General features: G+C 40.9%; 1 protein-coding gene across 5 annotated transcripts in view; it reads right to left on the bottom strand.

The window, feature by feature from the left end:
* Window positions 1-16423, bottom strand: part of LOC143363221 (uncharacterized) — a 327991-nt gene that overhangs the window by 95565 nt on the left and 216003 nt on the right. For all 5 annotated transcript variants that reach the window (XM_076803819.1, XM_076803820.1, XM_076803822.1 and 2 more), the window contains 2 exons: window positions 5392-5492; window positions 4992-5167 (listed from right to left, as the gene is read on the bottom strand). In XM_076803819.1, the coding sequence (XP_076659934.1) occupies window positions 4992-5167; window positions 5392-5492 (277 nt within the window). The remainder of the gene's footprint in view (window positions 1-4991; window positions 5168-5391; window positions 5493-16423) is intronic.

Below are 16423 nucleotides of genomic sequence, written 5' to 3'. Positions count from 1 at the left end.
GGAAATCCAAGAGTGACTAGAATAAAACTAATTTAGTAATAAGATATTGTCCTAAGTATTATGTTCAATTTTTTTCAAATTCCTGCGTTTGGTGCGTCATAGTAGGAAAAAATAAAAACCACTTTTTTCAACGTTTTTTCCGTGAAAAACTAAGTTATAATTATCGTAAAAATATATTATGTAATATTAAACATCCCTAAGGTCAGAGAAACATCGTGCAGATTTTAAAAATTGTGTAGTACAAAAAAAAAAACAATTATTCTATGCATGGTATATCCCAATATTTCGAAGGTACTTTTAACGGCGCCGGTTGGTGCAGTAGCTATGGTCACCGACTGCGGAACCGCTGAAGACTTTTTGGACCAGGTTCGAATCCCGCCCCGGGCCAATTTTTTTTCTCTTTAATCAGATGTTTTTTTGAAGTTTGTTGTCGAGATGGTTGTGTAAAAGCCGGTATTTTTTCCCTAATATGCCATGTATAGCCTCGACGACCCAGCGATCTTTGGTAACTTTACGAGATGAATGGGACCCCTCAGTAGTTAGTTAGTTGAGAACGATTGCCTTTTAATGTAGGCATGAAAACATGAAACTAAGACTCTTCTAAGTGTGATTTAAAATCACGAAAACAGCGATATACAATACAAAGGTCTCCCCGTTTCATAAGAGTTTTCAAGCCATTGGGATCTCGAAGAACAATCTGCATGATTTCAGCATCATTCTGGTTGGCATAAAAAGGTCGGAATATGCCAATGATATATCCATTTGTCGTGCACACGGTAAAAGGTTTACATAAAGATACCTTTTTTTACCTGAGTATGATTTTCGCTGGTATGCATTGTTCGAACTCTTTTGATGGCGAATATATGTCCCATCGACATTAGAAGTTTCATTTTCAATTATATGCTCACGGGAAAACTTCCTAACACCGAAATGGAGAGAAATAATATCCTTTAAAAAACAGTTCATGACTGTATGACAAAAATTAGAAACTTGTTGGTCGCGCTCGAGTCGATGCACTTATTCCATGTAAAAACATGTTAAGTAGATAAGTAATACAGCCCGTAATGACTAAAGGCCGAAAGTACTCCAGAAATATATTTCTGAAAAATTATTAAAAAATAGTTTAAACATAGTTAAAAGATGTTTTTACAATGACGTAACAACAATCATACGGTTAGAGATCCAAAAAGCATCTGATTAACGAAAAAAAATTGGCCCAGGGCGGGATTCGAACCTGGTCCAATCAGCGGTTCCGCAGTCGGTGGCCATAGCCACAGCACTAACCGGCACCCTTGAAAGTACTTTCGAAATATTCGAATATAACTTGCATAGTATAATTTTCGTTTCTATACGTAGGAATGTTTAATATTACATAATATATTTTTACGATAATTATAACTCAGTTTTTCACGGAAAAAACGCCGAAAAATGTGGTTTTCATTTTTTTCAATTATGGCGCACCAAACGCAGGAATTTGAAAAAATTTAGTATAATACTTAGGAAAATATCTCATTGATAAATTAAATCTGTTGTAGTGTCTCTTGAATTTCTATGAAATCTGCATTTTTTCGATTTTTGTTTTCGTGTTTTTCGCTTTTTGCAACCAGAGTTTGCAGCGGAAAAATCTGAAAACGATTCAAAATTTGTTGCTTGGTATCCTAAATGTGTCAGATTTTAAATTGTCATTAAATGGGGAAAATGGGCCAAAAACTGGATTTTCGCTTTTCCTCTATAACTACCTTTACAGATGATGTATCGGGCTGAAACTTGGCTGAAAGGTCTCTTTTTTGGTAGGCTATCAAATAGTTCGAATTAGATAAAAATAGGGCCGGGGGCGAATTTGACCCCCAAACCCGGTTATAGCCTTTCTTTATGTTACGAATCAATTGTTTGTTTTAGTTAGGTGTTGCGAATTGATAATTTAAGTTAAGATGTTACTAGGATATCCTCTCTTCGCGCGAGATGACAGTGTGAAATGTAGAAGACGAATTATGTATGTGTATACGACGAACAAATACCGTAATAAATTAATAGTGTGAATAGAATTAAGTTTGTAGCGTAGCAGTGGTGCAATGCGGAAATATTGTAAATTGCGTGCGAATATTGAATGGTATGGTGACAGATCTGTATATGTATAGAGTGTTACTATGGGAGAAAATGTGTTCCAAATTAAGCGTTATAAACCTCCACCGCCACATGGACGGAAATCCCGCAGATGGCCACGGGTAAGGTTGTTATGGACAACAGCCTAGGCCCGGTAGACTGGGAGGGGATTGTGATCAAACCCCTCCGAAACCAGGTCCACGAGCACGGTAAGATCGTAAGGATCGAACCGAGGCCGTTAAGCCAAGCGAAGCCAGCGAGAGGGGGCTCAACCCCTCTATTAAGGTGGCCGGCATGGTTTGAAATCCATATACGTATGCAAGGGTCAAAATCTAGACAAACTGCCGCTTCAATATCGCAATGAGCAGTTTAGAAGTGGTCAATTGTGTTTCCTAAAAGTCCAATCTACGTCTGTATAGAGCCCAAATTGCGAATTTCTACCTCATCGTGGAGTAATTTGTAATATTCGGCAGAAAATTCGAATTCTGAAGCAAGTATGACGTCACAAGATGGCTGCCGCTGAGAGATTCTCTTAATTTCGAGAGATTTAGTGTTCGTATCGAAAAAAAGGCTCTATACAGACGTAGCAAAGACATGTACAAACACGGTGGTATGCATTTTTAATTAATTACTTACTTATTTAAGAGGTAAAATGTCTAGAAAAAAAGGCATAGCGTAACATAGCGTGATAGTCAAGGCCAAATGCCTGCCGGCCCCCTTAAGAGAGGAAGAAGTGGGGCGGAGTATAAATATTTGAGTAGACTAAGCGGAAGTCTGATTAGAGATATAATTGTGTGTGAGATCGCAATTCTGTTATTTAGCACATTGTTTATGATTATTTGTCATCTTATTTCATATCAAATTTGCGTATTTCTTTTCATATTAGTTGTTCAAATTTAATAAAGAGATAATTGTGTGCGAGATCGCAATTCTGTTACTTAACACTTTACTTACTAGAAGACTTACAAGTTTTATTTGCAAAAGAGAAATATAAAAATAAAAATTATTGTTGAACGAAAATAGCACAGATTTTGTTATTTATCTCAGTATATATTTATTACAAAATAATTTATTTGCAAATTATTTATTTTGTAGTAAAATAATTGATTTGAAAATTATTTATATTTTTTCTACAGCAAATAAAACTCTTGTAAGTCTTTTAGTAAGTAAAGACATTTTATTTAAAGGAACTGAAAAAAATTATCCGTACACTTAAGATCGAACCCGGGTCTACCGCATATGAAATCTTTTTATTTAAATAGAATTTATTATTATGAAATCTGGTACGTTGCAGCCATATCATCCAGTTAATAGCGAATTTTTAATTATAAATATTGAAAGAACGATTATAAATATTTAAAGAGTGTTGGCCAATATATTCATATATCTTATTACGTATGAAGAAGTTTTTCTCTACGTTTACTTCAATTAGAAGTTCTAATCTCTTTTCTGAGAACAACAGGCCTCCTTTTATTAATGGAAGATACCGTATGATTTCTTTACATAAAAATCTCTAGAACACTCCCTTCTTGCATCCGTTAATTAAGATTCTGATAGCAAATACCCTGGATAATCTCCTATTAACCAGTTTCGCATTGGGTTCGTCCACGAAAACTATACCATCCTAGCGGCTCCCCAATTCTGTATTGGGTTCTTCCGCATCCTACAGCTCCCTGATTTCGCATCAGGTTCGTCTGTGAGTTATCCAACTCCCAGCGGATCCCCTATTTCGCATTGGGTTCATCCGCGCTGTTACACAACCTCCTAGCAGCTCCCCGGTTTGGCACCGAGTTCGCCTGCGCGTCTCTCCCAGTCACTCCCCAGTTTCGCATTAGGTTCGTTCACAAAGGTTTATCCACCTAGCAGTTCCCCGGTTTCGCATCGGGTGCGTCTGTGCTTGACTCCAACCTCCCAGAGGCTCCCTGATTACGCATCAGGTGCGTCCTCGACGTCTATTATCCTAGCGGCTCCCCGATTTCGCATTAGGTGAGTCCGCGTACCTAACTAACAAATTGAAACTATATTCCTGGAGTAATAACCCCTTCGCCGGCCTCTCGCGTTGCTCGCAGCCCTTGCTCGTAACAATCTCGAGAAACCGAGGGACAAAATCTGCAAATGTGCAAAATTAAAACTAAATCGATGACCCGAATCGATGACTTGCACTCGCCTTGTCACTATCATTACAGCTATAATCTGATCGCGATTTGTTTTAGCCAGCCACGACATTTACCTTGCGAACACTGCGTAGCAAAGTGCTGATAATTTGGACTTGATAGAACGCGACGCAATCAAAGCATTAACGAATACATTCATGCAAATGAATACAAATAAATTACTGCATTATGATGATTATGATGTAGCAGCATGGCCTCGGCCATGACTGTACCTCCAAAACTACCCGGTCCCTAATTTCCTGGGTTTTCCCTAAGGTTAAGCACGAGTCGGGCTCTCGCAGATTTCCGCATCTGGCAGCCAGATTCGGGCGGACCGGCAGTTTTTCCGTTAGCGGAAAAGGACCCTTTGTTCCACGCGTCCGTTTTCCCCCGTTTGGGACTTCACCCGCCTTTCTCTAAGGCCCTATATATAGCCCTCCGAAATTAGCGAGAGAGGCAGAACCTGACTTTCAGACGACGACATTGGTCGTACGATCCTTCACACCCTTGGCGTCCAATACAGCCAAAGCGAGAGTCTTCGCGGCGCCCGTGCGTTTCTCAGGGTTTCAGTCCGCGATATACACGTTAAGTATTTATATGTATCTGTGCCAATAAAAACATTAAGTGTTGGAAATCGAAGGTGCGTGTAGTAGAACCCCCCCCCCCCCCCCCCCGTGACCTACCCACTTCAATGCGATCAAATTTAAGATCAATCTGTTAATAATCTTGACATACTTGTGCGAGAACGATCGACACGTAAAATCAGCTTCCTTGCATCTAAGAGCACACGTTTTTAATGGTGTGTTCAACCACTTTTCCACATCGTGACCTTCCAGTTTATGTTTAGCGTGCTTTTGGAAAAGATCCATGTGTGACGTGCAAGCCCTTTCGTCCGCACCGTTTGTACAGTCCTTGAAACATTTTGAATACATTAACGTCAGATTAATTTTTCCGCGTAAACAGTTACACGTGCTACTTAATTTTCAAATTAATTTTTAACATCATCGTGAAAAATACCCTAAAATATGTAAAAAGGAGAGTAGTCGCAATCTTCTGCTTTCAAAAAGATGAATGAAACAGCCTTAACTTTTTCTATTATTTTCGCGAGAAATTTAAAAATAGTCAATATTGATACCTCTTCCCCATCACAAACCCACGGCGAAGGAATACATTCTCCTGGCAAACACTCGAAATGCCTCGGTTTACATTGACCGCTTAACCGTGACCTCTGGGATTCTGGAAAAAAATTACATTGTGTTGAGTATGTAGATAATTGATTGAGTCTATTGTCTATATACTCCGAGGCTTTCTCGAAGTGCGGACAAATGGCCTATATTTGGGCACTTACAGGTAATTAACAATTTTTATAAAAAAAGTTTACCTTTAAAAATTAACGAACGGCCTAGCCGATTAAGATGGTCAAAACGACACCCTTAGAGGTTTTTCAATGATTAATGAACCATTCGAAAGCTGACCCAGAAAAACCCCTCTGAGCAAAATTTCAACCCCCTGTCTTGCTCGTGAGAGTAGTTACAGGGTAAATTAGATTTCGCGATTTTCCGCGCATTTTCCACACTTTGATGCTTCCTAAAATTCTGAAAAAAATGTGGCATATTTTGGATCCTAAGACAGATTTTTGAAAATTTTTTCAGATTTTTGTCTTGCAAACTGTGGTCGTAAAAAATGAAAAACCTCAAAATAATCGGAAGAATGTACATTTCTCAAAAATATGAAAACATGCTATTTTATTGTTTAGTGCCCCGATAAAGTACCACAACAGGCATTGTCGTCAATTTTTTTTTAGATTTTTTGTTGTGGGAAGTCATTGTCAAAAACAGAATTTTTCCGACATTTCTGCTATTAGGAGGAAAGTTACATTTGTTGGTTTTACCGCAGGTATACAGGGTGGGGCATTTAAATGGGAACACCTAAATATCTCGGTTATTATTAGTCGTACAAAAAATCTCCACAAAGTAAAGTTATACTGTTTCAAGGGGCGAATTTGATGAGGGTAAAAATTTTTTCTCAATATCATTTTTTTACAAAATTTCAAGGTCATCGATATTTTTTTAAATAGAATCATATATTTTTATTATCGCTATGTGATAACCGAGGTCTAGACGAATCCAACGACCTGTAATATTATGACCTTCACGTGACCTTGAGTTTGTTATCACAAACGATTTCACAACATACATTTACCCTCCATGGGCGCTGGTGTACAACTTGTCGAAGCCACTTCGGGTTTTCAGTGCACCAATAATGCATACTATGTGTATTCAGTTGTCCATGGTTAGAAAAAGGAGCTTCGTCAGTAAAGAGAACGTCATAAAATATTCATGTCTTTGTATTTGCTACAATGTTCATGTACAAAAAGCAACACGATTCTCAAAGTCGTTGCCATGAAGCTTCTGATATAAGGAAATATGGTGTGGATGAAAGGCTATAGCCGGTTTTGGGGGCCAAATTGGCCCCGGAAGGGATTTTATTCCAATTTACGCCATTCGATAGCCTACCAAAAAAGATACCTTTCAGCCAAGTTTTAGCCCTATAGCTCATCTGTAAGGGTAGTTATAGAGGAAAAACATTTTCCCCATTTAATGACAATTTAAAATTCTGAAAAAAATCTGACACATTTCGAACACCAAACCACATACTTCGAATCGTTTTCAGATTTTTCCGTTGCAAACTCTGGCTGTAAAAATCGAAAAACGCGAAAAAAGTCGAAAAAATGCAGATTTCATATGGAAATCTAAGAGCGACTAGAATATAATTAATTTAGCAATAAGATATTGTCCTAAGTATTATGCTTAATTTTTTTCAAATTCCTGCGTTTGGTGCGTCATAGTAGGAAAAAATAAAAACCACTTTTTTCGGCGTTTTTCCGTGAAAAACTAAGTTATAATTATCGTAAAAATATATTATGTAATATTAAACATCCCTAAGTTTGGAGAAACATCGTGCAGACTTTAAAAATTATTATATCTTTTACAAGTAACGGGCAGCTGTCGCAGAAAAACGCCGTTTAAAAACATATCTTCCACCGATATTGTTGATTTTCCGGAAATGACAGAAGACGATTTGAAGATACTTTTCACGGGATCATACCAATTATCTCAAGCTGTTTCGTATTTGGTCGAGATAATGGATGAACACGATAATAAAATTAATGTCCGTTATTTAATAGAAAATAATAATATTGTAAAATTCGAAGTAAAATCGCGACATATCAACCGCAGAACGTACAAATGCAACATAAATTATATACCAAACTCAACTGGTTATTCCGGTATAAAACGGTATTGTTGTGAATGTGCTAATGATAATCGCACTATTGGATGTTGCTCACATGTAGCTGCTATCATTTATTATTTATCTTATGCTCGATACGACACGGACATAGTTCGGCCAGCAGAGATACTCACTAGAATTTTCAATAATGACCAAATAACACTGTTATATGTACGCGGTTGATCTTGTGCGATCGGTCGGACGTCTGTTGTGTTAGCACTGCGAGGTGCCCGCTATTTAACGATTACTAGGCACGAAGGACCACCTTCCTTGATCGGAAGGAAATGAATTAAGGGTGCAACTATGGGTTTAAACAAACTATATTTCGACTATGAGGTGAGACAGCGTCTAGAGGAAGTCAAGTCACGGTCCGAAGTATGGGTCGAAGAGCACTAAGTGACTTTGCTAATGGTTGACTTCTTAGAGCGATCTGACTGGGAGAACACGAGTTACAAAAAATCTAAGCTTGGTTCTCCCCACTACGCTAAAGTCTCAACCCTACTTCGGGGGTTTGGTGGGAGGATCTAGGGGCTGGGTGCTTGAGACAGGCCCAGGGTTCGCCAAGGCCACTCTCCGGCCATGGCTGTTTTGGAGAGTACCTGCACAGAATGGGGCGGGAGCCGACGGCGCAGTGCCACCACTGCGGCGAAGATGTCGACACGGCGCGGCACACTCTGGAGGAGTGCCCTGCTTGGGCCGGGCCGCGCCGTGTCCTGCGAGCCGCAGTGGGCGGGTGGGACCTCGCGCTGTCGACCGTAGTCGACCACATGGTCGACAGCGTGGGGTCGTGGAATGCGGTGGCCTCCTTCTGTGAGGTAGTAATGACCCAGAAGGAGGCCGCCGAGCGGGCCCGGGAGCGGGACCCGGGCTCCGCGAGGAGGGTGTGGGCGCGGGGACGACCCCCGCGCCGACGTGTGCCCCCCCGGAGGGGGGCGGAGAGGGTAGGGAGGGCGCGGGGGTCTCCCCCGCGCCAACGCGTGCCCCCGGTTGTGGGGGGCGGAGTGGGGCTGGCGCGGGGAGTCTCCCCGCGCCCTGTTATGCCCCCACAACTGGGGGCGGTGAACTCGGGGGCCCGGGGTGTGAGCTGACCCGGGCCCCCGGGGGGGAGCATAGCTCCCCCCGTGATAGGCCGACACCCCCCGGGTTAGTTTCCCGGTGTAGGGGGGTGTCGGTCCGTCCCTCCCAGATTGGGGAGGGGGATCCGTGGGGGGTTTGGGGAAAGGAAGGGTCGGGGCGTGCCGGATCACGCCTCCGACGGCCCTTCGTTCCGGTGGCGGCGTCTTCTTGTCTCGGCCGGGGCTGGTTCCTTCGGGACACCGGCCCCGAGCGGGACACGAAGACTCTGGGAGCTGTGGGTGGACCGAGCTGGGGCTCGGGAAGCCCAATCCGAAGGCTCCAGGGATGGGGACACCGGGCGGGTCCCTCCGCCCGGGGTCTTATAGCGTAGGCAGTGGGGGAGGTTAACCCCTCCCCCGGGGCATGATGATAGCTGGGAGGTGTCCTGTTGAGTACTCGCGTGATCCAGGCACCTCCCCTTTAGCTTAGGTGGGCGTGAGGTTTTAGTGGGTAGTCTCCGGGGGCTCCGCCCCCCGGAGAGAATCCCACATAACCCCGGCTTCCCCCAGGGAGTCGGGGTATGTATAAAACATTTCCTCACGGAAAAAAAAAAAAAAAAGGGTTCGCCAAGGCCACACATCCTTGGCGACCGAACCCTAGGTTTTTCCAGACATCTGCAAATCATTCGAGCTGTAGTCTCAAGCACCCGGACGCGTTGATTCTAAGAGGCGAACGAATTTAAGTGTTTTATGGCAGGGAACTGCATCGAAGAGACCCAGACACGGACGGCAACACTATTGAACCAAGTGGCGACGACAGGCCCATCGCCGTAGCCAAACTACCAAAAGTCACGTACTGGGCCTGCTGCAAAACATCAAGACCCCTGCCATAAAACATCGCCCAACGCGAGCCCCTACAAACACCGACAATTGACGAAGATAGCGACGAAGACTGAAAACGCCATACATGATTCCACCACACACCAATCCACCTACAATTATTACAGATAAGTATTCCTAATAATACTTCATGTATATATTTTCTGTCACAAAAATAATCAATCCCTATTTCCATGTAAAAGAATGTTAAGTAGATAAGTAATACAGCCCATAGATGACTAAATCCTGAAAGTACTCCAAAAATATTTTTCCGGAAAATTATTAAAAAATAGTTTAAGCATAGTTAAAAAATGTTTCTACAATAGCGTAACCTCAATCATACGGTTAGAAATCGAAAAAACATCTGATTAAAGAAAAAAAAAAACTTGGACCGGGGCAAGATTCGAACCTGGTCCAAAAAGTCTCCAGCGGTTCCGCAGTCGGAGACCATAGCTACTGCACCAACCGGCACCGTTGAAAATACATTCGAAATATTGGGATATATCCTGCGTAGTATAATTGTCGTTTTTTGTATTACGCAATTTTTAAAGTCTGGACGATGTTTCTCTGAACTTAGGGATGTTTAATATTACATAATATATTTTTACGATAATTATAACTTAGTTTTTCACGGAAAAAACGCCGAAACAAGTGGTTTTTATTTTTTCCTACTATGACGCACCAATCGCAGGAATTTGAAAAAAATTGAGCATAATACTTAGGACAATATCTTATTGCTGAATTAATTCTGTCGTTGTCACTCTTAGATTTCCATATGAAATCTGCATTTTTTCGATTTTTTTCGTGTTTTTCGATTTTTACAGCCAGAGTTTGCAACGGAAAAATCTGAAAACGACTCAAAGTATGTGGTTTGGTGTCCGACATGTGTCAGATTTTTTTCAGAATTTTAAATTGTCATTAAATGGGGAAAATGGGCCAAAAACTGGATTTTCGTTTTTCCTCTATAACTACCTTTACAGATGATGTATCGGGCTGAAACTTGGCTGAAAGGTATCTTTTTTGGTAAGCTATCGAATGTCGCAAATTGGAATAAAATCCCTTCCAGGGCCAATTTGGCCCTCAAAACCGGCTATAGCCTTTCACGCATAGAATTGCATCTTGAATTATAAATAACATGTATTTATTTACTAACAACTAACAGCTTACTTTTACTATTATTATATATTATTATTTATATAATAAATATATATTAAAAAGAAGTCCTTATAAATATCCCGTGTTAACTTTCAGGATTTCGAACAAGTTACTATTACGTTTGTGTGATGTGACATAAGTTCGTCTACCTTTTCTTGAACAAGTGCGGTCTTTTCTCCTTTATATGATATTGTCCTTTCGAACGTTGATTGATACTGACATCCTGTCGACAGTTCCGTTTCCGGTTAGAAGGAGATAAGGTGTGATATTTCGAGTAGCTGATAAAGAGCTGAGACAGCGAGTGAAAATAAAGGTGAGGTGAAGTGAGTGAGATCAGGGGTAGAGGAAGATCGGAAAAGTAGTTGGAAGAAGAAAGGAGAGTAAGAATGGGTAAAAGGAGAATAGAGAAAGAGATAAGAGAAGAAAGTGAGGTTAGGCGCACAATAAAAAAGAGAGCAGGAGAAGCAGAAGCAGAAGGGAGAGCGCCACGTGTGGGAAAAGAAAGAAGCGCAAAGGCAGACGACGGAAACGTAGGTAAAGAAGGAAGACGAGAAGATAAGAAAGGAAATGAATAAACAAGGATATAGAGAACAGGAAAGAGAGACTGATTTAGAGGAAAGGATGAGGAGGGGAGGGAAAGGTGGGGTGGAGATTAGAGGAAGAATGTTATATACTCTGCAATATGCGGATGACCTCGTGCTGCTGGCGAAGGAGGAGAGCGGGATGAAACTAATGATCGAGGAATTCAGAAGTTATATAAAGGAGAAAGGACTAGAGGTGAACAGAGAAAAAACGAAGATAATAAGATTCGAAAGAAGAAGGCAAGAGAAAAAGACGTGGAGATGGGGAGATGGAACGGTGGAAGAAGTAGACGAGATAAAATATCTCGGATATATATTCAAGAAGAATGGGGGACAGGAAAGACAAATAGAAGACAGAACAAGGAAGGGAGGAGGAGTGATGAAAAGTGCGTGGGGGATAGGGAAAAGATATTTTAAAGACAAGTACAAGAGATGAGAGTGGTTTTTCGATGCTCTGGTATGGCCAGTGATGGCATACGGTGTGGAGATTTGGGGCTAGGAAGAAAGAATGGAGGTGGAAAGGATGCAGGAAAGATATATCAGATGGGTGCTAGGGTTAGAGTGGACAACACCAGGGTAAATGATAAGGGAGGAAACGAAGAGAGAGAAAATGAGAGCGAGGGGTGCAAGGAGGGCATGGAAGTTTGAAGAAAGGTTGAAATCTGGTAAAGGAAGCGAATGGGCCAGACAATGCCTAAAAGAGATAGAAGAGAGAGCTAGAGGAGGAAAGAAGATATCAAAATGGGAGATAGGAAGGAAGAAATATATAGAGGATATGGGGAATAGAAGAATGTTAGAGGAGGGTGATAAGGAAAGGAGAGAAGAAGAGTGGGGAAGGATAGAGAAAAGAGAGAAAGAGAAAGAGAAGGAGGAAAACTGGAAGAGGGTAATGGAGTCTAAATATAATAAATGGTTTAAAGAGATACGAGCGAAGGAAAGGCCAGAATACTTAGGAAAAGCAACAAAAGAAGAGAAATGGACGAGAATAGCAAGATACAGGCTGGGGAATGAAATGAGGGGAGGAAGGTACTGGGGGGGGGGAAGAGGAGGAGAGACGGTGCAGAAGGTGGGGGTATGAAGAAGAGACTTGGGAGCACATGTTGGAAAGATGCTCGAGGGACCAAGGATTGGAAGTAGGGATTCAAGAGAAGGCGAAAGAAATACTGGCTGAGGACGGGAGGGGGGAAGAGTGGATGAAAAAATTAGACCGGGAGAGAAAAGAAATACAGGACGGAAAGTACCAAGGAGAGGGCGAGAAAGGAGGAGACAGGAGTGAAAGGAAGAATGAGTGAGAGAGAGAGAGAGAGAGAGAGAGTGAAAGCGAAAAGAATGAAAATTAAAAGAAAGAACATGTAAAGGGAACGAGATATCTGTGTAACCCGTAAGGGAACAATAAATACATACTACTACTGACATCCTGTCTGATCCGTGTTGATTACATAATTGGAATTGCGAGATGATATATGTTACTACTTTCCGATAATTTTCGGCGGATTGCTATATTTTATCAAAATGAAATCGGTACTTATCATTATATTGAAGTTTAATCGATTAAAATTGATAATATAAATACACAATGATAAAACATAATGAAATTTTTAAAAAATGCGTTAGTCGACAGGATTTGAACACTGGTCGTCCGGCTGAAAACTTGGTACGCTGCAGTCGCGCCAAACCGAACCTTGTTGTACCGTAGAAAAAATACGGCATTACATAGAAAATAATGAAACTTTAATCGTCAATATCTCGAAAACTATTGAGTATCTGCCGCTACAATGGTATATATTCGTGAACAGGAGATCGAGATGTATAAGTGTACAAAGTTTGAACAGAATCGTGTGCACTGCCGAAAAGAGAAACGGGTTATTGTTCTTGCACGTGCCTTTCCCTTAATGGACCTTCATAGGATTGCTCGACGGATTGAAATTGGGCATATGACAGTTCGTCAAATAATTCGCTAAGAACAATAGATAGAACAATAGAACAAGAACAATATTTCTCACTAGATATATGTGAGAACGTGCAGTTACTAAGTAGACTTTATTAAGAAAATGGTAGTGTCCTGTGGATTCGCCGAAGGAACAGACGATTCTGAAACATTTGTAAGTATCCTTTACATTAGTATTTTATAATGTAGGATTGGTATTCGTATGTATAACATATTGGATATAAGGTTTTCTTTCATATTTCGCATCTTCAATAATATGATCCGAATGGGCAGGGAGACAATAGCTTGGTACGAATGTCCCTTTAAATGTCGTTCGTCCCGAGGCACGCAATCAAATTTTGCAAAAACTTTAACTGCTTGTATTTCAATAACTATTTGTTTGCGACACATGGTTCCTTTTAAGCTTTTTCTCTTCTCGATGACTAGAAGGTATTGATGTAAAATAAACATTAACAATTATTTTCTTTGTTATAAGCATTTTAGCGGCAAGTATCTGTTACAAATGTCCACCGATCCAGAGGTGTAGATGCACTCCTAGGATGGATGACCATTACTTTTTATACATCCTGCATATGTAATGATAATTATTTACAAAAAATGAAATTTAACAATAACATTAATAAGTTATAGAAAAATTAACGATATTTATGCATAAAAAGCATTGTTAAATGATTGTTAAATGATTAATAATATCAATTTCCCCCTAATATGCAATTTTGTCAAAGAAATTTATGGTACTGTTGTGCCGTGAAGAAAGAAAGATGGGATTCTCTCGAGAAATAGTCCTTGTCTTCTTGATAACCTGAAGTTTTTATTGAGTAGGCCACACACACGCCAACAGATTGCTTACAAGAAACTCGCGCTTAGAGAAATTATGCGTCCGTGCAATAGAAGTGTTAACTCGGAAGTGATCGTCCTTTGATGAGAAGGCTCCTTATATGGCCCTTTTTCAAAGACCTTTGGAATCCTAGTATGTGTCACTGGACACGTAACTCCGCCGTTCCTAGTCCAGTCAAATAGGTGACTCAACCGGGCAGAAAGGGCGAAGATAAGGTTGGAGGATGATGCGGCATAACAGTACATCGTGATATACACGTGTAGTGAGATATGCCCCACTTGTCCGCACTGTGCGCTCCCTTGACACGATCGCACGTTTCGCACCCTGTCATGGTCATACTTCACGAGCCACCGCAGGCCCGTACCGTACGAACTGCGGGTGACCTTTAAGGTCGTCCCACACAAGACAGGCAAAATACTAAAGTTGTTTGGGCGGCCGAAATCGTCGCCCATAAGGACTGAGAATATCACGATATGAAATATATTCTTTTGCATAGAATGCGTATGATACTAAATGCGCATGTATATGAGGATGGAAATTGTTATTAATAATCATATAATAACAATTTCTATGCATAATACAATTTTGCATTAATTATATGTCAATCATTTTTATTTATTCTTAATTTGCTTTTACTATATGTTTTATACCTATCCGAAAAGTAAAGTTAAAAATAAATTTTTTTATAAAAATGGTTAATTTCTTGTCAAGTATATTAATTATATTGGTAAATTATTTATATATGTGTAATTATTCACAGAAAATGAAATTATTAATATACAGGTTGTTCACGCTATTACTAGCCAGCATTTTTCTCGTAAATAGTAAATAATAGAAAAAAATGAAAGGAAAAAGTGGTACTGTTTTTTATACGCAACACAATGGCGTGTGTAATTTTTTTTTTTGTTTATACTATTTTGCTAGATATGAAAGCGACCTTCAAGTTTTTAAATGGAATGCTGTATATTTTTGTATATCACATGAAAGCGCGTGTCTAGACGAATTCACCCGAAAGGCCTACGAAAATAAAAATACGGTACTCCCTTTCGAAATCCTCGATTTCGAACGATGTAGAACATAAATAATTTTTAGGTCATTATGGATAATGGCTCGAGGTGCTCGCAACCAAGGCCAAGTGCCATCTGGCACCGGAAAGGCCATCTGGAAGCAATAAAACATTCAAAGTTATGGCCCCAACGACGTCGGAAAAGATTTCTGGCACGAAGACCATTCTTCGGTCGGCAAATTTCTAACCCCTGTTCTTGAATCTAGACGCCCAAATAACTTCGGCATCTTGCCTGTCTTGTGTGTGGCGACCTTAAGGTCGTCCCGTCATTGGGGCCATAACTTTAAACGTCTTATTATTTCCAGATGGCCTTTCGAAAGCGCGTTGACAATTCCCTGCTGTGCTTGGCAGAAAAGCAATGTTTTTAGGGGCTCCACAGCTCCTTAGGTAAACTATCGGTATCTCTGCTCTACAACGTCATGGAGATAGGAATCGTTTTTGCCACCAGGTGAAACAGCATCACACATTCTTATATTATACGTAAATTACACATATATTGTAAAAACGAGAATAGTAGTTGTTATTTTTTTTAAAGAAATATCCAATTTAGGAAAGGGATCATTCCATGTGAATTAAATCATTTCTTTGGGAATATATTTCGAATTTTGATGAAATTGAAATATGTTGTAGCCCAAGTGAAAATGGGAGGGTGGAGGGGGGGGTTGTGATTCGAAATTGTTTAAAAGATACAGACCATCAAAATTTGCCATTTTAGACGAGTTTTACGAAAACTGCCTCCATAATACAGTTTATATCACAGTTATTATTAAAGATTGTAACGGTTGCGTTTTCCTATGCGAGCGTTTAACCGCGAAAGGAAGGAAAACGCAACCGTTACATGGCGCCCGAACATGGACTGGCTGTATTTTTGCAATAGGAAGCGACACTTAGGAAGTAGGAATTTAGATTTAAGCTGCGCGTTCCCGTTCGACGTAAATTGTAAATTTAGTACTTCGCGTTTCCGTAATTCTTTCTCTCCGGCCGAATCAAATTACGCTGCGCAGTAACCGCCGCGCCGCGATCCCTTATCATTTTTGGGAGAAAGCCTCGCCCCGTCCGGAAGATTAGTACACCCACGACCGAGGCATGGGAGTCTCGTGGGTCTACAGGCTCACCAAGGAGCAATTAAAGCAGGAGCTCCGCGAACTTGGAACCGGCACCGGAGGCACCGTGGTCCAGCTGAGGCAGAGGCTGGTGGCCTACGTCCGCCGGAATCCCGAAGCCTATTCGGACAAACCCGAAGACGAGCCCGGGTATAAGGAAGAGGTCGATCGGACACGAGACCTGGAAGAATTCCACAACGACCTGGTCAACGGGCTCGATGGGGACGACGCATCGACCCCCCTTCGCCCAG

Source organism: Halictus rubicundus, unplaced genomic scaffold, assembly GCF_050948215.1.
Source record: "Halictus rubicundus isolate RS-2024b unplaced genomic scaffold, iyHalRubi1_principal scaffold0028, whole genome shotgun sequence".
Taxonomy (NCBI): domain Eukaryota; kingdom Metazoa; phylum Arthropoda; class Insecta; order Hymenoptera; family Halictidae; genus Halictus; species Halictus rubicundus.
This window is presented reverse-complemented; position numbering and strand designations above follow the sequence as displayed.